This window comes from Vombatus ursinus, unplaced genomic scaffold, assembly GCF_900497805.2.
Source record: "Vombatus ursinus unplaced genomic scaffold, bare-nosed wombat genome assembly UNPS02014859.1, whole genome shotgun sequence".
Taxonomy (NCBI): Eukaryota; Metazoa; Chordata; class Mammalia; order Diprotodontia; family Vombatidae; genus Vombatus; species Vombatus ursinus.
The window spans coordinates 4,890,322-4,914,050 of NW_020954637.1; the positions used below are offsets into that span (position 1 = coordinate 4,890,322).

A 23,729-nucleotide genomic window follows, 5' to 3' on the forward strand; every position below is an offset into this window, starting at 1 on the left:
CCTGCCCGTACCCCGCGGCCGCGCCGGCAGGGGGCGGGCGTCCCCTTCGGGCATCTGGGAGTGCGCGGCGGCGGCGCGCAGCCGTTAGCGGGCGCGAGCGGGGGGACTGGTGAGCGGGAGCGCGCCCGGGGGCCGCGGGGCCGCGGGCAGGGGGGCGGGGCTGCAGAGCGCAGCGGCGGGGCCAGGCAGACGGACGGAGCCGCGGAAGGCAGCCAGCGGCGGCGAGCAGCGGGTGGGGAGCGGAGCTGACAGGCCGCAGGGAGACGTGGGCGCCTGAAAAGGGGGAGAGCACAGAGGTAACGCAGGCCGCAGCCTTGACAGGACAGAAGGGGATGCCGCGGTGGGATTCCGCAGGCTCGGGAGCGCCAGGGGCCGAGGCCGCCGTCGCCTCCCGTCCCAGGGGCGAGACGAGGCGAGGCCAGGCGAGGGGGGCGGGGTCGGGCCGACGCGAGGGGGCCGAGGGGGCTATCCTCGGGAGGGGGAGGGGGGCGCCAAGAACCTTTTGTTTGCTGTCCCCCCGCACCGCCCCCCCTTTTTTCCCACCAGCACCTCGCGCCGGCGCATCCTCCTGGGCCCGCTAGCGCGCGCGCGTTCCCGCTTCTGTTTTGTTTGCAGTCGCGGGGGAGGGGTGAAATGGTGAGGGGGGAGGAGAGGGATGGTCCTCCCAGGACCGGTCCCTCCGAGACCCTTCTGCGCCTGCGCGGCCTCTTCCTGCCCGGCGTTGATTGGCCGACGCAGTCCCTGTTGGCCCGTCTGGAGCTGCGCATTCTCCAAATGCCGAGACTTGGGGCCTGCCTTTTCCCCTCGCACACGCAGGGCCCCCTCCCCACCTTCCCTTCTTCATGCACATCCCGGTCGACCATCACCACCCGCGTAGTTAGAGCCCCATCTTTTGAACTCAAAAAAGATTCGGGAGGCGGTGATTGGCTGCGGGCGCGCGCGATGGGCCCGGTCCTCCCGCGGGGCTCCGCCCCCCGCCGCCATTACGGAGCCGGCTGCGCTGGGGGCGAGGCCGAGGCTCGGGGCTCGCTCTGCTCGGTGAGTGTCAGCAGCCCGCTCGTTCGCCTCTGCCGTCCTCCCCGCGGGCAGCAGCGAGCGGGGCGGCGGCCGCCTCCAGCCCTTGGATGGCCTCCCTTGAGCCGGCCTCGGCCCTCTTCCTGGGCCTTCGCGGCCTGCAGTCCGGGGCGCATTGGCAGAGCCTGAGCCCGGCATAGGCCTCCTCCTGCACACTGCTCCTCCTTCCCGTATTCTCCTAGTCACGCCCCCACTCCGGGGCTGGGCGAAATTTGGGGCTCGCTTTAGCATGAGGGGGTCCTCTGGAGTTGGGAAGACTCGAGCTCAGGAGGGTTGGCCAGGTCTGGGCAGAATCCAAGGGGCATTCGTGGAGGGACTTTGTACACCGCGAAGTTCTCACCGCTCCTGAAGCCCGGTATCCGAACCCCCCCCCCCCCCGCCACCCTCCATTCACACTAAATAAAGAAGGGGCCAAAGTGCAACCGTGCTCAGTCTTAATCTTAGGGTTTTCCCCGTTAACCACTAGTCTTACCAAATCACCTGCTACCCTGATTTGATAAGAGTGTTTTGGAGGTGATTTAGGTAGCCTTGTGATGGTTAGACATGACAAAACTGGGTTATGAGAATTCTACAGTAAAAAGTTTAACGTAATAAAGCCCGGGACTGGGAACCAGGAGAAGCTAGGTTCTGTGAACTTTCCCTGGGTCTTAGTTTTCTCTTCTGTGAAGGAGAGGGTTGAACTTAATTATGTGATAGCCTCTTAAGAATTTTCTAGCTCTAGAATTTTATTATATTAACTTCAAAAATTATCGTGGACTTCTTTTAGAAACAAGTCGTGGCATCCATCTGTGTCTGTTGTAACCATGTGGGCAGAAGTATTTTAGTAAAAATTTTACCTCTGTGAAGCTATTAAGTTTTATGGGATCCCAGAATTTAGTCACTTTAGAAACTAGATATAAATGGTTTCCATTCATTTATACTATTTTACGGTTATTGTAATTTAACTTTTTATGCCTATATGGCTTTTTAACTAGCTGTTCTCTTTTAAAAATTCAGCATAGTGTTTTAAAGCATATCAAGTTGGCTTTTTTTCCCCATTACTAAGCAAATTGGAAAAATGTCATTCTTGTGTGAAAATCCTAACAAGTTTACAAGTGACTTGTGGTGTGTTACACTAATATTTTGTATCCCCGTGCACCCTGCTGTCCTCCTTGAAACAAACACTAAGTAGACACTTAGTAAATATTTGTTTCGCGGTCAAAATATGAAAGTGGAGGGAGGACCCCGATGTTCCAGCAATGTATGTACATTGCCAAATATTGCATAAACCTTTTGTGCTGAATTAGACTGTCAGTGCTTTATATAAATTACATAAATATATATATATATAATGGAAATACACTGAAGCAATGATTGCTAGGTTCTTTGTTATGCTTTTAGTATTTCTTTTCAGTTGAAAGGAACTGAATGTTAATTATCAATTTTTTTACTTTTGCAATATCTTTTTTATTGACCATATCAAAATAACCTAAGCTCTCTAAGAGAAAAGTCAAGTCCCTGTTCATTAGTTCTGATTTTGGTGACTTCCATAAGAGTGATAAACTACAGACTTTATACTAAAGTAGCTTGTAAGCTAAGGTGTTTCGTGTGGGGGTTTTGTTTGTTAATTGGAGAATTTTAAAAGAGGTTAGTGACTCTTTTCTTCTTGCCCACCCCCACCCCCTCCCCCCAAACTGTGGTGCACTAACTAGCCTGAAGTAAAACTTTATCTGGCACTCTGAGATCAATGTATATTCAGTCTTTTGCCTTGCTAATGTTTCTTTCTGTAGTGATAAGACTTTTCAGTGATTAGTTTGCATTGTGCAACTTCTCCCTTCCTCAGAAAAAGATAGAACTTTAAGCTGAAATCTTAAATACCTTTACTTTCACTTGGGAAACATTTTTCAACATTGTATCCCCAAAAGCTTTGTTTTATTTTTCAGGTTCTTTTTGAGCATACAGAATGCAGTATTAGATGATTCCAGATTTCCTTGTGGTTTACTTTTTCTGAGAAACTTATGTAATAGGTGGGAAGAAAAGGGTGTGGGTGTGTATATATGTGTATTTTATTGTATCATAATTATCACAATTCTGCAGGTACTTTTTCTGAATAGAGTACAGAATATTTCTTTTGAGTTGTGTGAATCCTTAGAAGAAAAACCAGTTCGTTGCAGTATCTCTGTGGTGCCCGGTTTAGCATGAATATTTAGAGTTTTGTGATACAAACTTAACATATTTTACAAATATGTTTTCTTTTGTGGGGCTGGGGTACTTCCAGAAACACTAGAGCAGAGGTGTCAAACTCACCACATAAGCTCCCCACAATTCCTCAGTGAGGCCAGAATCAGATCAAAATATAATTGGAAAATGCTTAACAAAATAGGTAAAAGTATAGTACAACATGGATAGTGTTAATTTGTGGTTTCCTAAATCAATATATAGTCTTCAGGGATCTGTTTCTATTTGAGTTTGATACCACTGGTCTAAAGTGTCCTATGTCACACATCTAAAATGAAGTTCTTACATTCTCCTCATCTGGAACCTAATGTTTTTAGTGGGTTGAGCCCCTCATAAGGTGTCAGTCAATTAACAAGAATTTATTACGTGCTTACTATTCATCTAGCACTTCAGAACCCTGAGGATACAAATAAGGAAGTAGAGGGAAGGAAAAACAGTCCTTGCCCTCAAAGAGCTTTTATTTGAATGAATGAGGTAACAAATGTAAATCGGTGAAAGGGAAAGCATCCCAGGCTGCAAGAATGACAGCATGCGGGAAAAACAAACAAAACAAACAACAACAAAAAACCTACACGTAGGCCAGTGTAACTGGATTGTAGTGTATGTGGATTGGGGAGCAAAATAAAAGACTAGAAAGGTAGGAAGGAAGGGTTTGGGTTACAAAGGACTTTTCAGCTCAGTTGCGCAGTGAACAAAGTAAGGAAGGTCTGAGTTCAAATACCATCTCACACACTTAGTTGCTGTTTGACCCCACGCAAGTCACTTAACTTCAGTTTTCCTCAGTTTCCTGAACTTTAAAATGTGGATAATAATAAAACCCACTTTACATGGTTGTAGTAGCTTAATAAATGTTCTCTCCCCACTCCCTTCAGTGCCAAACTGACTGTATTTTATCCTAGAGGTAACAAGGAGCCACCGGAAAATTTAGTGGAGGTGGGAGATTGTTTTAGCTATAGTGCTTAGAAGCTGCTCGTCTGTCAGCTTTTCATTATTTTTTAAATCCATTGAGTTTAAGAATCACTCCAGGACTTGCTTAATCACTAAAAAAATAAGATAGGGGCAGCCAGGTGGCAAAGTGGATAGAGCACCAGCCCTGAAGTCAGGAGGACCTGAGTTCAAATGTGGCCTCAGACCAAACACTTGACACTTACTAGCTGTGTGACCCTGGGCAAGTCACTCAACCCCAATTGCCTAAAAAACAAACAAACAAAAAAGACAAAGCAAAAAATAAGATAAACAGTTTTAAGAACGTTGTGACCTTCAGTTAAAAAATAAAAACATACCTTAACTGTAGCATTTGGAAAGTATTTAGACCTTGTATACTTAAAACAATTTTTTTTTTCTGGACAATTGAAATCAATATCATTGTTAGCAAATGGGATACATTTGTCAATACATATTTGTATTGATTTGTAACTTTTCAGTTTGGCTAGATTTTCATGCTTTCAAAGCTCCTTCCTTAGATTTCTTGAATGGACAGAAACAAGGATAAAGGGGGAAAGACTCGTTTGTGTAGCAACATGCATTCATGCTAAGTATGCACCTGCTATTACGTTTTCAGTAGCAAGATTTTTGTGTATCCTCAAGATTTAGATTATTGAATGTCACACATGTTTCTTTTAAAATATTTTTTAGAGAAGCAATAAGACACCCCTTAGTGTGTACTAGGGTTATGTGACCAAGAACTCATCTGAAAAGAACTTTCTGAAGGAAAAAAAATGTGACTATCTTGAGAATATGACCTCTTCAAATACATAGTTTTTGATAGAACACATTTATTGACTGGGCTGCTGGGTGGTGTAAACAGGATAGAGAGGATAGGTAGAGCCTTGGACCTGGAGTCAGGAAGACCTGAGTTCAAATTCAGCTTCAGTCTCTTAGTAGCTGTGTATCCCTGGGAAAGTCACTTCACCCCTCAGTGCCTCATTTTCCTCACCTGCAAAATGAAAATAATAATAGCATTTACCTACCAGGATTGTCCTGATAATAAAATATTATTTGTAAAGCACTTTGCAGACTTTTAAAGCGCTTACATAAATGCTAGCTTTCATCATCATCAGCATCATTATCATTATCTATCAGAAGCAGTGTTTTACTGCCCAGTTTACTATTGAGTACTTTGCTTTGGGATAAGACTCCAAATGATCTCAACATTTGGTGAATTTCCTTGTGTTCTCTATGGTTTTGAGTCCCAAGATTCTCCACAATTTTCCCTTTAGAACTGAAAACCTGTGTATTTCTAATTAGGCTTGGAGCCAATTTAAGAGTTTTGAAATAGCTGATTCTGTCATTTAGCTAATTTATGCTTTTTTCCACAAGTGCAGAGCTACAAAAAGTTAAGCTTATTTAAAAAACAAACAAACAAAAAAAACCCAACTAAACACGTTGTAGGTAAATAGAATTTTTTGGTTACAGAATGTTATCCCATCCACTAAGTGTGTCATGATTTTTAAAAATCAATGAGAAATCGTATTGTCTTAAAGTATTTAATTGTACTTTTTTGCTCTATCTTTTGATTATTTAAAAATATAAACAATACATCTCTGAAACTTCATGTAGTGCTGCTCTTTTAAAGCCTAGCTTTGCTTCCCAGGTCTATAGAATCTCCCTGTGATGAAATATTCTGTGCCACCACCATCTTCCTGAATACGGGTGTGGATTTCCCTTTAAAGGAGAAGAAAATTGCTTCTCTAACTGTAAGATGGTAGTGCAGATAGTTTAGACTCTCCATGACTGTTCACTTTAGACTAAAACCCTTTCTCTTTTCTTTGGAAAGATATGCTCCTTATAATCTTATGCTTTCCTCTTTAAATTCATAGATAAAAGTAGATTTAATTCATTATGAATTTTTTCCTGGCCTTTTCTCCTCTGTTCATCTGGAAGGCTTAATACTGAACAGGCTCCTGCTTAGGCTCCTGCTTTGGCTTCTGCATTTGTCTTAGTTGCTGCTTTAAATAGTTTTATATTTTGTTAGCTATTTTATCATATTTTTAAGATGACCAAGTCATTTCCCATTGAAATATATATATTCATACACACACACACACACACACACACACACATACATACACACACATATATATATATATACTTTTCCTTTGGGTTTAAAGTAAGTTTAGACTTTCTAGTTTAGTTTTGTTTTTGTTAACCTTCACACCAGGTCTTTTCTGTACTTTAGGTTGACTCCTCACTGCACTGTGAAACCATTAGGAAAAATCCTTGTGGTTAAAAGCTGAGGCTTCAGAGTGTAACCTGCACTTGGGCCTAGAAATTAATTTAAATGGCGACTGATACGTCTGAAGCTGAACTCGTCCATCCTAAGGCACTCCCACTCAGAGTAGGAGCTCAGCTGATCCACGCGGACAAGTTAGGTGAGGTAGGGGCTGGCCCGTTCTTGAAGCTCGCCCTTGGATCCGTCCCTGACTTCCAGCCCTGCCAGGGGCTAAATGGTGGTGCATTCTCCCTCCCCTACTTATAGGAGCCTGGGTTATGAGAGTGACAAAACCAGAGGTGCACAGGTATCCTTTTCATCTCCCACTCTTCTAAAAATTCCTAAAATCCTTTGAAGTTTATTCCAAATAAAACATAGTTAATTTTGGTTGCCACTTTAAATATGAACATAAAAAGCTTGAGATGTATTTCCTTAAAAAAAATCACATTCACCTTCAGAGAAGTTACCCTGGAGTCAGCTTGAAGATTTCTCCAACATCTTCTAACACCCAATTAGGCCCCCCTAAAAATACCAGAAAAGATTTAATTCAGCAACATTGTCATAATCATTTGATTTTGGCTGTCTCTGAATTTCTCTTGGAAGGTTGAAGATAACACCATGCCCATTCGTCGAGCTGTGAATTCTACTCGGGAAACTCCTCCCAAAAGCAAACTAGCTGAAGGTGAGGAGGAGAAACCAGGTAAAGTGAAGCTGTGGTGGAGGTTGTTTTATTAAAGTGTCGTTCTACGGTACTACGGACTGTTGTGAATATTTCCAAATTAAACTTGAAATAGAATTGTCATTTAAAAATAAGTAGTCAGAAGTAACTGTAAAATGAGGAGGCTGGACTAGATGATTTTTTAAAATCCCTTTTCAACTGTAAACGCAATCACTAGAATTCTATTCACAGGCTTCGTGAGCAGGGTAAGTTTTTAAGTCTTGGCAGTATGAAAGAGTAGAATTTCCTGAACTTTTTGAATAACATAAATGAGATCATTTGACAAGTAGACCATTGGAAGAATTCTCAGCCTAAGATTCCTTTTAGATACTAAATTTTTAAATTTCAACACATTCTCTCTCCCTATTAGGAATGAGATATATATGAATTGCTTTTATTGTTTTAAAATCTCACAGTAACCTCTTGAGATATTTCAAGGGACCATGAATTTTCACAAAATAAGGATTAGATTTGACTAGCTTAGATTGATTTTACAATTAGTTTTAATTTTCTGAGTGTATACCAACTGTCAGGGGAGAGAAACCCCAAATGCAAACTTGGTGGCAAAGGGTAATTGGCTTAGTAGTAATATTAGGGGAAAACAGTATGCTAATTCATGTGTTAATGTTCCACTTTATTCTTTTGTATGCAAGGCTAATTGTTTAGGGATTAATGTCCAGACTAGTCCTTTCTAAGTAAAAGTATCACTAGGTTCAGTATGTAGTTTTTTCTTAGGCTAGCTTTATTCAAACAAGACAGCTCAATTCAGCAAACATTTGTTGGGTGTTTCTAAACAGAATACAAAAACAAAACCGTCTTATCTTTAAGGGATTTACATGGTAACAGCTTGTGTACACAGATAAGTAATTGTGTAGCATATATAAAAATTAATACATGAGCCCATATTTTAGCAATTGGCTCTGGAAAGAAATTAAAAAGCAATATTTGAGTATGCTACTTGTTCTGCAGGATTATAATATGTGATTTCATGATTAAACACATATAAAGACAGAGGAAAGATGTCAGTTATTTAGTAGTAAAGTAAAATCACAATGCAACATTCCATCCCATGGATTCAGTTACACTTCAGGTCAAATCATTTCCCCCATTTATGGTCTAATGTATAATGCATCTTAATACATCTCTTAGCATAACATGAAGTGCCTCTCACAGTTGATACCTACCACCGCCCATTTACCATTGTTATAAAAGGGTTTTATCGTGATAGTAATATTTTGGAATTGAAAGTGTATGGGGAAAATTCATACAGGAGCCATCAAAGAACTTTGATTGAAATATGATTTAGTCTGAGGGGAAAATGTAAATAATGGGCATTGTTGGGTAGGTTGGAAGATTGAAGTAATACATAAGAAAGATAGTACAAATCTGCTTCCCAAATGGAGAGAAGGAATGGATAAACAGACCGGTAAAAAGTAAGAGAAGCAGTTGTTTGCAAGTTGGATCAGTGAATTTAGTTCAGTCTCTCACAATTCATATGATGTTGTCCCAAAAGTCTTAGAGCTGTTTGATATTACAATGCCTTAAAATGGCACCAACACTTTTGGGACACCCTATATCAAGATAAGCATGGACAGATCTACATGAACTGATGCAAAATGAAGAAATTAGTTAAGAAAACAATAAATACAATTAACTACACAACGTAAATAGAAAGAACCACCCAAAAAAGGTCAAAAGTGAATGTTACAAAACTATTGGCAAGCATGACCTGAAAGATTTATAAAAAGATAACTCCTACTCCAACCTTGTAGAGGTAAGAGGTCCATAAGTATTGCATCTTGCAGCTTTTCTTTGTAGTAATGAGCCAGACATGAAATATGGCTTTACCTGCCTTGGCCCCCCTCTTTTTAAGAGAATTATAATTAATAAAGTTGATTAGCTGTTGGTTCCCAGGATAACAAGTTCAGAGAACAGTTAACTCTGTCTACTCAGACCTTACTTTGCCGCACTTTTCTCCCATCAAGTTTTTCTCCCTTCAAGGCTCATAACATGTAGAGTGGTACTGTGGCATTCTGTAGAGCTTCCAAGCCACTGAGAAGCACACTCTCCCCCGAAAAGATCCTCATAGTTAGACCAGTTAAAACAACCAAACTTTCCCAATCAAAACTCATTTCAGGCTAATTTTTAACCACAAGAAGTCTTTTTTTCTTTCTTTTTTCTTTCAGATAAGTTTTTATTGATATCTTGAGGTTTTTTGCATCATGTCAATTTCCCCCCATACTCATCTCAGTGAACCATCTCATATAATAAATAGTATATTTTTAAGACAGAAACAAAGAAATAATCAGCATAACTGATCAATACACTGATAAAGTCTGAAAATATGTGCAGTGTGCCACACTTGAGGACTTGCCACATCTGCTGTAGGGTGGGGTAAGAGTGATTTCTCATCTCTTCTTTTGGGCCCTGCTTATTCTTTATAATTTTGCAACATTCACTTTTAGGTTTTTTTTTGGTGCTTTTTCCATTTACATTTTAGTCATTGTATACATTATTTTCTTGACACTTCACTCTGTATCATCATATAGATCTGACCACACTTCATGCGTTCATCACATGAACTTCTTACAGCACACTCACATTCTATTACATTTATGTACTATGATTTATTTAGCCATTCCCAAATCTATGGGCATATGGTTTGTGATTCTTTGTTCTCACAAAAAAGTGTTGCTAATAAAAACTACTGTAAATATTTTGTTGATAAAGAATATCCATGTCCTCTTTGTGGTATACACCTAGTAAGCAAACTGTTAACAAACTAACAACCACATGAAAGACTGTTTCAGATAACTAATAATAAGAGAAATGCACACCAAAACAATCCTGCAAATTGGCAAAGATGACAAAAAATGGGAATGGTCAATGTTGGAGGGATTATAGGACGATAGGCACAGTAATTGGTTGGTGGTGGCGCTGTGAATCAGTAAAACCGTTTTGGAAGAAGCTATCTATTCAGATGTTTTAGTCTGAGTCAGAGTTCTGAAAAAGCTGTACTATAGGCAGCTGCCCAGACACAGAGACTGAGGATAAATGCAGACATTTTCCCTCCAAGTTTTCAGCTTGAGCCTTACACAGTGGTAGCCTTGTGTCTATTCTTCCTTTTCATACATAACTTCCACTTGGAGAGTGTTTGATTGTTACCTATTCCTTATCCTCCTCTTTCCCATTATGTCAGAACAAGCTAACTTTTACTTTTGAAATCCACTGTTATTATTGCATAATAACAGGAGAGAGACCAGTGGGATGGCAGAAATACACAAAAGTATTCCTGTCCTGCATTAAAGTCCTTTCCTGATAACTCCTTATGGCAGGGAAGTGGCCCAGAGTTCTCAAAGGCTATTCCAATAGAAGGAAAGCTCTCATAAGTACTGCCAGGCTAAAAGGTGACAAGTTTGTCTCCATTGTGGACTGTATGTATTACCTGAAGACCAGCCAAGCTAAGTGTTGGGATGGCTCATCACCAAAACAATGGCCACTTGTTGATAATTTTTTCAGACAGCAATCATGAGGTATAGATGGATTGTAATTTTCAATAGTGAAGGAAGTATATAAACAAGTGAAATCATAGATCTTGAAGTATATACATATGTTTGCTTCCCTTTCCATAGCTTTACTGGACAAGAGCCTGTTTTGTTATATCAATATAGATTTGTGCCCTAGATAGATAACTTGAGTAAGTAAGTACTGGAGTACTTACTGCAAAGTAAAAAATGGCCACACTCAGGATTCATAATGTCAGTTTGAGGCTGATTTCGGTATTCAGTGGTTTACTGAACATATGTTTAAAGTGATAGTTGTTTTTTTAAATCAGAGTTGCATTTTTTCTGTTTAGTGGCCTATACCTGAGGTTTCTAAATACTCATGCAATTCTACTAATTTAATTTTAGAACCAGACATAAGTTCAGAGGAGTCTGCTTCTACTGGAGAAGAACAAGAAAATGAAACTCCACCTGCTACGTCAAGTGAAACTGAACAGCCAAAGGAAGTGGAGAAAGAGGAAAAGGGAGAAAACAAGCCTTCTGAAGAAACCAAAAAGGAGTAAGTAGCTATGTCATCCCCTGAATCATAGTTATTGATGAACCAGATTCCTTGTAAAAGGAATAGAAATAGAATCATTCCATTGCAGATTTGGAGAAGAAAAATATATAGTACTGCTGCATAGGTTTTGAACTTAGGTACATGTTATACTTTGAACTGATGAAGCTAATCAAATAATTCAAAAATAACTCATTCGGCTTTATAAAGTGTTTTTAGACTTAGATTTTTTTTGGATGTGAGTGCCTGATTTTACCATTCATAAAGTAAAACACTTCAGACAAAATAACTGTACTATAAAGATCTGATCTGGAAGAAATTTACCATCTTTCTGCTAACTCCATGTGAAGAATATCTCTTACTAACCAAAAGCAGAAATTGCTGTTCTCTACTCACCCTCTCCCAAATTGCTAGTTTATACTTTCCCTAAAAGAAGGTCTTTTTAAACATTACTAAAATGAATAGATGACTCTCAAATTTTGAAAAGATTTGCCATGGTTAATCTGCAAATGATGGAATTTGAATAACAAAGAGTTGATTCTCTGTTTTTCACAAGAGAGTGGGTAGCAGAAAGAAAGACTTCAAATTCATTCTATCCTTTATATTCTTGACCTAACAATGCTAATTATCCCCGTATTTAATAATTTTTAATAGAGAGAGAAAAATCCCCAGGAACTATAAATTCTGGGTTTAAATCTTTTGAGAATCCTTTACCCTTTTCCAAGTTTGCAAGTAGTTACCAAAAATTGTAACCAGTCTGTATAATTATCAGAAGTCTTGCTCCATGCTTCTTAGTATTTTAATGATACTGTACTCACTATGGGATGAAGCAGTAATCTCAAAGAATGTGTTAATGGGGCTATGAGGTCAATTTCACTTTTTTATTAAAATCGCTTTTGGACTTGTAGCTTTTTTTCTCATTTGGCGTAATTTCTTATATGTTCTGGACCTCCAGGCCATTGCTAATCTGAATGATTCCTCTTCCTTGCAAGAAAAACATAAACACCTTCTGGTTCATTTTTGGAACTTGATGTGTTAAAAATTATTCCTGTTACATAAATTCTTAGGTTTTAAAAAATAAAATTATATTGGTTGCCTTTCCTTTCAGAGATGACCCTCCATGTTTACCTTCTTTAATTGAGCTTTCTGTTATTGTTTTAAAGTGAGAAAGATCAGACTAAAGAAAAGGAGAAGAAAGTGAAAAAAACAATCCCTTCCTGGGCTACTCTTTCTGCCAGCCAACTTGCTAGGGCACAGAAACAAACTCACATGGCTGCTTCCTCACGCCCTAAAATGGATGCAATCCTCACAGAGGCCATCAAGGCAAGTGAAAATTCATTTTAAATTTATATTCTTGGCAGTTAAGTTTTATGTTAGTTTTGTTTATCATTTGCTTACTTTTTAAAAAGAGGCTTTTTTTTCCAGAAAATCTAAGTCTTATGTTTTGCTTCTCAGCAAGTATTTGAATAGTAAAGAACCATTGTAATGTTATAATCCTTTTTTTTTGTTTGTTTTTGTTTTTTGGCGAATGGGGTTAAGTGACTTGCCTAGGGTCACACAGCTAGTAAGTGTTATGTGTCTGAGGCCAGATTTGAACTCAGGTCCTCCTGACTGCAAGACCAGTGCTCTATCCACTATGCTCCCTAGCTGCCCCTAATAATACTTTAAAAAAGATAGACATATTTGCATTTGCTGAGCATTGTTAATTAAAATTAAACTATTATCAGAAAGATATAGCACATGCTTTTTAGCTTACCCACAAAATTTCTATTTTAAGGTAATAGATGATAAGGAGCTATATTTAAAAATTATACTCACTATAGGTAGCTGTTAGAATTAGTAAGTTTTGTTTTTTAGGTATGTTCTTAGAGTAACACCATTTTATACTGTTGTAAATAAATAGCTCTATGGGCCGAACGTGACTAAAGGTAATTTAAGAGTATTCCTAAGCAAATTGTTGGGAGTTTTTTGTTGTTGTTGTTGTTGTTTGTTTAAAAAAAAAAAGCCTTTTTGTTCCATTAATTTCCATTCTCATAGCTAAGTTTCTGATATAGGCATTAATGGATCCACATTAATGGGCAGAGAGATGCATAGCTTTTAGAAACAGGCATGATAGTTCCTCTATACTCTGCCCTAGTCAGAGGTTATTTGGAATTTTGTATTCTGTCCTGGCCACCATAGAGATTGATACGCTGGAAAGGTCTAGAAGAGGGCAACCAGGATGATGAAAGGCCCTGAGTTTGTCATGTAAAAGTCATTGGAATAGCTGGGGATGTTTAATCTGGAGAAGAGAGGACCCAGGAGGAACAAAGAATCACCTTCAACCACAGATTTAACCAATTCAGTGCTACACTGTCCTCTGCCCTTAAATCAGATCCCTTGTTAAACCCTGATCCAAGATTACTACCAACATCTGCCTTCTCTGCACCAGCTGATGTGTCGTTATATAGAACTGGTGGAAATCAAGCTGATTTGGTCCACCATAGATTTGGACCATCTCAACTGGGTCTTCACTGCAAAAAGGTAGTCCCTAATGCCTATTTATTCCCTAGTTGATTCTTTATTCTTCCCACAGAAACTCATTTAAAACTTCTCACATCTCCCACTTTCCCCCCCCTCTCAGCCAAGGATCATTGCTTGTACTTTACTGAGAAAGGCCATTTAACATGGCCTCCCTCAAAGCCTTTTGACATATCTTGTTCTATCTTCTTTTACTCCAGTTTCTAATAAAGAGACCTCACCAAGACCAGCTCTGTCATCCTCTCAAGCTACCTTACTATGTCTCTCCCTTTCACAGCCAAATAGGAATTTGCAAAAGCAGTTTACATTCATTTCCTCAACATCCTGTCCTATCACGTCTCAGTACTTTTCAGGGGAGTGATGAGGTCAAAAGTCAGTCTGCAACTACTCTCTCCAAAGTTTCCAGTGACTTCTTAACTGCTAAATCTGAGTGGGTTTTTTTGTTTTTTAACCAGTCTTCATCTTTCTTGATCTTTCTGCAGCATTTCACACTGTTGACCACCCTTCCTCCTGGCTTCTGTTTGTTTTTGGTTTTTTTTTTCCTGGATTTTCATGACACTCTCAGCAAGCATTTATCAAGTATCTGCTGTGTGCCAGATACTGTGCTAAGTACTATTGTTGTCTAGTTTTTTTTTTGCCCTACCTATCTCACCACTCTTTCTCAGGGTCCTTTGTCGGCTCATCATCCATATAACACCCAGTAAATGTACCCCAATGTAAATGTACTCTGTCCTAGACCTTTTTTTCTCTCTCCATTCTTTCTCTTGGTATAAGACAGTCATCTGCATCAGCTGCATAGATGACTCTCAGATCTATATATCCAGTTCCTCTTTGCTGAGGTGCAGTCCTGTATCTCTAACTGCCTATTTATTATATATTTATACATAATATGTATTTTTATATTATAATATGTATCATGTATTTCAAACTGCATGTCCAAATACAACTTGTCTAAAAAACTTGTTATCCTTGCCTCAAAACTACCTCTGTTCCAAACTTCCCTATTCCTGTTGAGATCACCTTCTAGTCTTCTTAGTTCACAGCTTTGTCATTATCCTTAACTCTTCGTTCTCTCTCACCCCACATACCTAAACAGTTGTCAAATCTTGTCATTTTTACCTCTGCAGTACCTCTTACACCCAACCCCACCTCCCTCTCTTCACACAGTTTCTCATCCATAGCCCCTTAATTGTTCTCTCTTTTCTCCAGTGCATCCTGTTGCCAAAGTGATTTTTCTGAAGGGTAGGTCTGATCATGTCACTCTCTTAACTACTAAACCCCAGTAGTTTCTTGTTACCTTTAGGATCATATAATATAAGCTGTCTGGCATTTAAAGACTTTTCACAACCTAGCACCAGTCCACCTTTCTGGTCTCATACATTGTTCCCTCCTAAGCTCCATGGTCCAAATGACTTTTTTTATGCTGTCCATCACATGCAACATTCCATCTTGCATCAGGCTTTCTTACCTCCACCTCTCAGAATACTTCATTTCATTCAAGACTCACCTCAAGCATCATCTTCTATAATGAAGCCTTTCCTGAACCTAACCCCAGTTACTAACCCTCTCCTTCCCCAAACTACCATGTATATTCTGGTGTTTGGCTTTCAAAGCCCCTTTCAATTTGGTCCCAGCTAAACTTCCAGCCTTAGGACACATAATTGACTTTGGTACACTCTAGGCCCAACAGGCCTCTCAATTCTTCCCACTCGACACCCTGTCACACATATCCGGTCTTGGTATTGGACATTCCTGGACCTTGAATTCTCTTTCTCCTCTTCTCTCAGCCTCAGAGGGTCTCTCACTTCCAGGCACCCATCTTCTTTCCTGATCCACTCCTACTGATGGTGTCCTGACCACCTTTTATTTAAGGACTATGTTTTCACTTTGTCAGTCAGTAAACATTAAGTACCTATTGTGTGTCTGGCACAGTGCTAACATCAGGGGATACAAAGGAAAAAAAAGAATAATGTCCCTGTCCTTGAGGAGCTTCCGTTGTATTGGAGGACTTGCAGTGTGTGCCATGCGTATTGTCTCTGCCATTAGACTGTGAGCTTCTTGAGAGTAGGGAATATCTTTTTCTTTTCTTTGTATCTCCAGTGCCTAGCCCATAGTAGGTACTTAATAAACACTGGTTTGTTGATCTGTGCTTATCCATATAGTCATTGTCTTTCCCAATAGAATGAAAAGTCAGTCTTGAAAGCTGGAACTGTTTCTTGTTTCACTTTGGGTCCTCAGCACCTGCCACGTGCTAAGTGCTTAAATGAATGTTGGTTGATTGACAGATTGATTATTTTCCAGGCCTGCTTTCAGAAAACTGGAGCATCAGTTGTTGCCATTCGAAAATATATCATTCACAAATATCCTTCACTGGAGCTGGAGAGAAGAGGCTATCTTCTTAAGCAGGCACTGAAGAGAGAATTACAGAGAGGAGTCATCAGACAGGTAATGATGATTCAAACAAAGGGGATATTTGGGCATTATATAGCATATTATATTATATTGTATTCTAGTATGTATTAAGTATATTACCCCATAGGTATCTATCTCATATTTGGTTGGGAAGCTTGTTCTCAGCCTGTTTTCCCAAAAACCTATCATTGTTAACATGGTGAATAGTTAATAGCTTATTCTGACTCAATATGTCTGAGAAGTTTTCCTAAACCAGAGTACCAACTGACTTTAGAAGTAACAATATATTCTTTTTTTTTTTTTTGAGGGATTAGATGCTTTGGCAGAGCTAATGGCAGATTCAAAATCAAGGCTTAGGAGAAGGGACATTCCTAAGTCCACATCATTACAGTAGTGGCAGAGCCAGGCCTAGAACCCAGATCTTTTAACTTCCAGTCCATTGTCCTTTGAACTACACCAAACTTTAGCATATCACTTGTTTGAGGAAAAATCTGTCTTGTTTGAGCCATGGCCACCTATCTGGCACTAAAGATCTTTTCCTCTGTGTCCTGGAACTTTAAAATTGTTTGTTAAAACATATTAACAAGAGACACAAACAGTCATGAGAATTTTGTGTTAAACTGATTTGGGCATTAGCCTAAATTTTCCTTGATTAAAAATCAAGTTTTTTAAACAGTCTAGAGAAAGCCAGGGTAGAGAGAACTCACGTCTAGATAAAGGAATCAACTTTGATACAAGGAAAGATGATTTAAAAAAAGAACATTTGAAAAATAATCTTGAAGAATAATAATCTCTGCCTATTAAGAAAAAGAAGGGTGACTTCTCAAGCTGGAAATCATGGGAAAACATAACTTATGTACAGGGAGACTTCTGCTGGGAAGTGGTTATCTTTATAAGAATATGATGCATATATACATTTATCTATATCTATGTATTTACCTTACGTGAGAGTTTTTTTCTTCCCTTTAACTGGGAGTTCTTGTTTTTGCTTTGCTTTTTGTGTGTTTGTTTGTTTGTTTGTTTTTCTGGTGAGGCAGTTGGGGTTAAGTGACTTGCCCAGAGTCACACAGGTAGTTAGTGTTATGTGTCTGAGGCCAGATTTGAACTCAAGTCCTCCTGACTCCAAGGCTGGGGCTCTATCCACTGAGCCACCTAGCTGCCCCTTAATTGGCAGTTCTTAATAGAGCTCTGTGGTCCTCACAATTAGCATTTGTTAATGTAGTTCACTGAATTATTTAGAAAGCATGAGGTCCCCCTTCCCCATTGTAGAATTAAATTAGGGCTTTACTTTGGGTCTATATGACAAAGCACTATAGTGTAAATGTAGTGCAAAGGCTTAAATTTACACTACACTATGTAGTGTGAAGGCTTAAATTCTCATTATAAATTTATTTAAAAATAGAAACAGTTGTCATTGCAATTAAAACTATTTCAGGTAAAAGGAAAAGGAGCTTCCGGGAGTTTTGTGGTGGTCCCAAATGCAGGAAAAACTGTTCAGAAGTCTAAAGACAGAAAGGTAAGATGTATATGTCCAGAAGATATTTGAACACTACATTATTACTATATTTAGCTATTTTGATTTGATAAGTTTTTTGTGAAGTTTTTCAAACCTTCCCTACACTTAGACTTGGTTTTCTTCCTCTTTATTTATTATATGCTTTTTATCTCTCATCCTTCCTCACAACCAAGCAGACATACACACACATATACACTCTTAAATATATAATACCATAAAATTTAAACTATCTCTATGCTGATTATTGACATATACTTCCTAGATGTAAACAGCCACCCTAGGCTTGAACCAAGTGGCCATAAAATCTCTTATTCCTCCCAGCTTAGACTTTTCTTCTCCCACTCAGTTGTTATTATAGACTTAGTGCTGCCTAGAACCCCTACCCTCACCCCTTCTTGCATCTTACCTCTTCTGAGTGTCATTTAAAGATAGAGTTGCTAAATTTGATGGTGATGAAAGGGAAAGTGGATATTAACCTCTTCTATTCCTTCACCCAAAAGGGCATCCCCAACCCTTGAGATTTTCCATGACCTAGAGTCCTTTTTTTCACTCCATCCCAAGTTCCTGTGACAAAATGTCTGGGGATGATGTGTTCATCTGAAATTTAATTCAGTCCTTTGTATACCCAAATTCAGTTAACAAAAACCCACTACAGTATATGAAAGACCTCACCATTATCTGTGAGGCCTTTATGTTTCCAAATCTCTCAGTAGTAGAGAGGAAAAAAGATATATACTAGGGAACCTTTATATGCTATTTCCTTCAAGACCTTCGTGCAAAGCTTTGGGACAAGAAGGTGGTAGGGTAAATGTAGTGAGACTATTTTGTTCCACAGTCAGAGGGAAAAAAGAGAAACGCTTTTGGAAAACAACAGGGAAGGTCACTGAAAAGGAAATTGGGTCAGCCAATGCCTGGGGCCCTGAGAAGAGAAGCATGTCAGAGAAGTGCCACACCAACCCTACTCCTCACCAAACTCCCCCTCCCCCTAGCACTAGTTCAAGGTAAGAGTTGTGAGAGACCGATCACCATTTGTCTCTTCCCAGATCATTCCTTGTCTAAGCTCCAGTCCCAGGAGCAGCTAGGAGATAAGAGGGCTCTGAGGCCCCAGGATGGGTACAGCAGACAGAAGAAAGTGCAGTCTTGTCATCCCATGTTGGAACTGAGAATTTATATTCCCTTAGAAACAACTGGACACTGAAGGCTGTGCAGATTATAAATGAATTAAATAAACTTTCAGGGAGCCAACTGGGAACCTAATTACTATATCTAAGATCATATGACTAGAAAAATGCATAGTACAGAGAAGTTTTAAACAAATAATTCTGAAAACCACCAGTGGATGAGTTGGGGGCTGACTCTACATACAGCTCAAGGCAAGATTGTTCCCTTCATCCTTGTAACTCTGCATCTTCTCCACATGTGGATTTCTTCTAAGAGAGCATACAGATTCTGAACAAGCTCACTTGCAGTGATCTTTACCCCTAAGTCATCTGTCACTTAGCACAGGGCCTCCTAGCACATAGTAAGCATTAATACAAGCTTGTTAAACATTCTGTGTTACTGAATACAGGGAGTGATTTCTTAAATGCCCCCAAAAATCTGCCATGATTTTAGGTTCCTCTTCATATTCTGGGCTCATTGAGTCTGGGTATGATGTCCTAATGGAGACCTACATAGAAGCTCCTTCTGCAAAACCTACTGTATGCATTATACTGTAGACTATCCCCTCTGGTGTGTAATGTGTTTTGGATATCTAGAAAGAAATTAATACTTCTCTCAGCTCCATGGATTTAACAAATAATTTGTGGAAGCAAGACATATATGTAGTAAAAAGAAAGGAAACGCAGGAAAGACGTATATTTAGATCTTTGCCATAGGACTTGTCAAAGCTTTGAATAGAGTAAGGGCTCCTACATCTACACTATTTGACATAGTGTTTTACATGTTGAAGTATTTCTTAACAAAATTTTATGTGTTCTTGAGTGACTTATATTTGGGATATGTTGCATTTCAGAAGAGTAGTTCTACATTAGCTCCAGAACATCAGGTAAAATTGGAAGATGTTCTCCCGCTGGCCTTCACTCGCCTTTGTGAACCTAAAGAAGCTTCCTACAGCCTGATCAGGAAATATGTGTCTCAGTATTACCCTAAACTTAAAGTGGATATCAGGTATGGATACATAGTGTAAAACTGAAAACATGCATGCTCTAAAATGTTGAGATTTAAAGATGTCTTTCCCTTGGCTCTTTCCAAGGTTAGAGCTTGGTCAGGGCAATGAGGATGTCAGATGTTACGACTGATGTTCTTCTAGACACGTGGCAGGTTGGAATATTAAACTTCTGGTCCAGTGTGATTAAAAATGTCTTTGCAGCTTCTAGTATATAAAATAATAGAATTTATTTCCTCTGCATGTTCAGTATTACTAAGCAGAACTGTAGTCAGGAACTTTAACCTTGAATGTTTTCAGTACTTTTAAGGTTTGTGTAGCATTTGTCCACCTTCACATATGGATTTTGTAGTATCTATGTTTTAAATGTATCATGTAAAATTATGGGCAAAACCTTGTAGTAGTTACTTTATAAAAGCTACTGCTTACAAATATTTTAACTGTCATTTGGTTTATCTCCCATGCCTGGTTGTGAGTTTGATCTCACATATGTGAATTTATTTGAGTTTGCAGTCACTAGAATTTCTCTTTGGAGCTGAAGTTGAAATTATACATTGACATGTAGATAGGGTGATTATTTCACAGTTAATTGTTTGGTGCTACATAATGCCTCGTTCATTTATAAACATGGGTCTTCAGTCTGAAGTGTAAAATACTGCTTGTTAGTGAAATAGAATTCCTAAGATTTGCCCTGAACCTTTTTTACAGAAGGACACCACTCAGAGTATAGAATAATGTTTGCTCTAGTGCCAGTTCTTGTTTTAGTAACTGAGGCAGATTAAGTTGCTAAAATTTTAATCCAGAAGCAAAATTTTTAGAAAACTGTTAAGTTATTTTCAGAGTACCAAATTTAAGCATTAATTTATTTAATACTCTTTAGAACTTAACACATGGAATCATGAAATTGTGAATGTATTTTGTGAGCTTCATTGAAATAGTTTTTGTGTCCAAAAAGACAAACTCAGGGGAAGAAATACAGTATGAACACTTAAAACATGGAAATTCATTTTACTTGCAAGTCCCTCTATTATAGGATTACTGGTAGTTACAGGTATATGCAGTAGCTCCCCGGCAGTTTTCTCTTCTGTGTGATTCTGTAGGGCTTAAACAAAGACAATGAACCGAACTTTAGCTTGTTTATGTTAGAATCATAAAGTGTTAGAGCTGGAAGGAACCTCAGAGGTCTAATCCAGTTTCTTCATTTTATAAGTAAAGAAACAAAGGCTCAAAGAGGTAATGGGATTTACCTAAGGTTGCAAAGCAGGGACCTAAACCCAGTTCTTTTTACTCTTTGTGCAATGTTTTTTCCTTCACACTACCTTTCTGGCTAATGTTGTAGAATATGTGCCTCAGTGTGATAGCATTTCCTTCCATTGTAGTTTTCTAGATTGCTTATCAATACATAGAAGACAATAAATCCAAAGGTCTTTTATCATTCATTATGTTATTTGACTTTTCTGTGTCGTTTAACGATGTTGATTATCCTTTCGTTGAAACTTTGGCTTTTATGAAACCAATACAACCCGTAATTTCCTCCTACTTTTTTGACAGCTTTTTCTGCATCTCATTGCCTAGATGTAGATATCCCAAGATTTAGTCCTAAATCTACTTCTCTCTCTCATGACTCTCTCCAGATAGTTCATTGATTGTCATAGTTTCATCTATGAAGATGAGCTCCATATCACTTTGTCTCATCCCAACATTTTTAAGGTCATTCATAAACAACCTGCTGAACATATTTTTCCATGGATTTCCCTATTTCCCATAAGTATGCCCCTTTAGCCTTGAGGAATGTGTCTCTACTCTAGGTCATCAGCGAAAATATACTATTCATTTTTTTAATGGAAGAAAGATTTCATGGTGAAAAAAGAAGAAAAAGATCTGAAGAGTTAGAATGGAACCCTCACCTGTGTCAAGAGGATGGGAACAAGTTGTTAATAAGGAAAAAAAGAAGGAATTTTGAACACTTGGACCTAAGGAATAACTATGAGATGCTTTTCATAGCAATGGGAGATAGTGACTGGAACCTCTGAAGAGAAAACAGTGGCTTATATTTCAAGGAATGATCCAAATATAAATCCCATAAGAGTGAGAGGCAAAAGATATGAATACTAGCTGTTGATTGTCTGGTGAAGGGTACCGAAACAGCCATTTGTCAAACTAACATTAAGAGTGCAGAGTTCTGCTGTCTTGGGTTATAATGGAGAATTGCCCGAGACTTCTCATACTGACCACCTTTATTGAGTCATTGGAACTCAAATGATATTACCACAAAGTATAGAAAACATGGCAAAGGTTTATGAAGTCCTGGGCAGTCTTAGAGTCACAGGTGGTCATTTCATCAATGCTATCCTGCCAAAGACTAAAGAAGGGAAAGGCAGATTGGGAAACATGACTTGTTTTTAGTAGCTATCAGTTTTACTAAAGTGTAGCTAGAAAAAAAGAGTGTATGTCAGAAAGAGAACTGATGCTGTGGAAAGGCGCCGGACCAGACTATCTCCGGAGACCCTTCCACCACTCATATTCAGTGATCTTGCCAAGTGAACAAGTTGAGATCATGTCAGAACGGTATTGGATTTCTGGACCCAGCTCGTGATCTTGGATGAAGTATACCTAAAAAGGGCTGGTAAAGATAGGTTTGTCTAGAGTCTGGCAAGTACAATCAAAAGGGCTTCATATCGAGAAGAGTGGGTAAGGAAGAGCTGCCCAGTAATTCACAGGAGACAAAGTCCAAAAAAGAGCCAGCAGTGAAACTCATGGCCTTAGGCAGCTTTGTATAAGTCTTAAAGACTCCGAAGCAGGAAGGCAAATTTGATCTCATTGAAACCAATTATTGGAACATGATAGAGCTGTATGTTAAGAAGATCTACTCCTGTGAAGAAACTCCAAGGAGAAAAGCCTAGTGGAGAGTACTTCAGTGAAGATCAACAAGAAACTCAATCATTATGCATTTATTAAGCTCCTACTGTGTACCAGTCGCTGTACTAGGAGAATCGAACCATATTCTTATGCACATGTACTTCACAGTACTTAAATAGAAGGATGAAACAGAAGAGTCAGGAAGTACTTTAGAAGCCTAGCATCGAGGAACTACACATAGTACTAATGATACAGAACTTCAGTTATTCAGACTTGCTAGAGCCCTTTGCCTAAGGCAGAGCAGCAACTGATTCTTGGCTCACTTTAAATGATAATTTTATCCTTCAAAAGATGCCTGAAATAGAATAATTTCCATAATGAATATCAATGCAAAAATTTTAAATAAAATACCACCAGAGATATCACAGCAATATATTGCAAAGATGATGTACTATGACCAGATGAGATTTTTTACCAAAAATGTAAGGCTGGTTCAGTATTAAGAAAACTGTAAGCGTAATTGGCCATATCAATAACAAAAATCTCATCATATCAGTAGATGCCAAAAAAAACTTTGACAAAATATAATACCGATTCCTTTTAAAAATGCTAGAAAGCACAGGAATAAATGAAGCTTTTCTTAAAATGATAAGTAATATCTATCTAAAACCAAGAGCAAACATTGTCAGTAATGGAGATAAAACTAGAAACCTTTCTAGTAAGATCAGGGGTGAAGCAAAGATGTCTATTATCACCGTTACAAATCAGTTCTGTACTGGGAATGCTAGCTATAGCAGTTAGACAAGAAAAAGAAAATGAAGGTATAAGCATAGGCAGTGTGGAAACAGCTGTCACTTTTTTGCAGATTGTATTATGGTATACTTAGAAAGCCCTCGAGTCAACTAAAAAACTAGTCAAAACAATTAACAACTTTAGCAAAGTTGCAGACTGTAAAATAAACCCACACAAATCATTA

General features: G+C 38.9%; 1 protein-coding gene across 6 annotated transcripts in view; it reads left to right on the forward strand.

The window, feature by feature from the left end:
* Positions 1 to 201: 201 nt before the first annotated feature.
* HP1BP3 (heterochromatin protein 1 binding protein 3) overlaps positions 202 to 23,729 on the forward strand; it is a 31,720-nt gene continuing 8,192 nt past the window's right edge. The window contains exons 1-8 of one of the 6 annotated variants that reach the window (XM_027841368.1): positions 202 to 296; positions 6,470 to 6,667; positions 7,106 to 7,202; positions 11,132 to 11,282; positions 12,443 to 12,602; positions 16,101 to 16,244; positions 17,647 to 17,727; positions 19,742 to 19,896. In XM_027841368.1, the coding sequence (XP_027697169.1) occupies positions 6,572 to 6,667; positions 7,106 to 7,202; positions 11,132 to 11,282; positions 12,443 to 12,602; positions 16,101 to 16,244; positions 17,647 to 17,727; positions 19,742 to 19,896 (884 nt within the window). In that variant the 5' untranslated portion in view covers positions 202 to 296; positions 6,470 to 6,571. Of the gene's footprint in view, positions 297 to 1,017; positions 1,039 to 5,886; positions 5,988 to 6,469; positions 6,668 to 7,105; positions 7,203 to 11,131; positions 11,283 to 12,442; positions 12,603 to 16,100; positions 16,245 to 17,646; positions 17,728 to 19,741; positions 19,897 to 23,729 lie in introns of those variants that run through there. The other 5 variants (XM_027841371.1, XM_027841369.1, XM_027841370.1 and 2 more) reach the window with 5 other exon arrangements.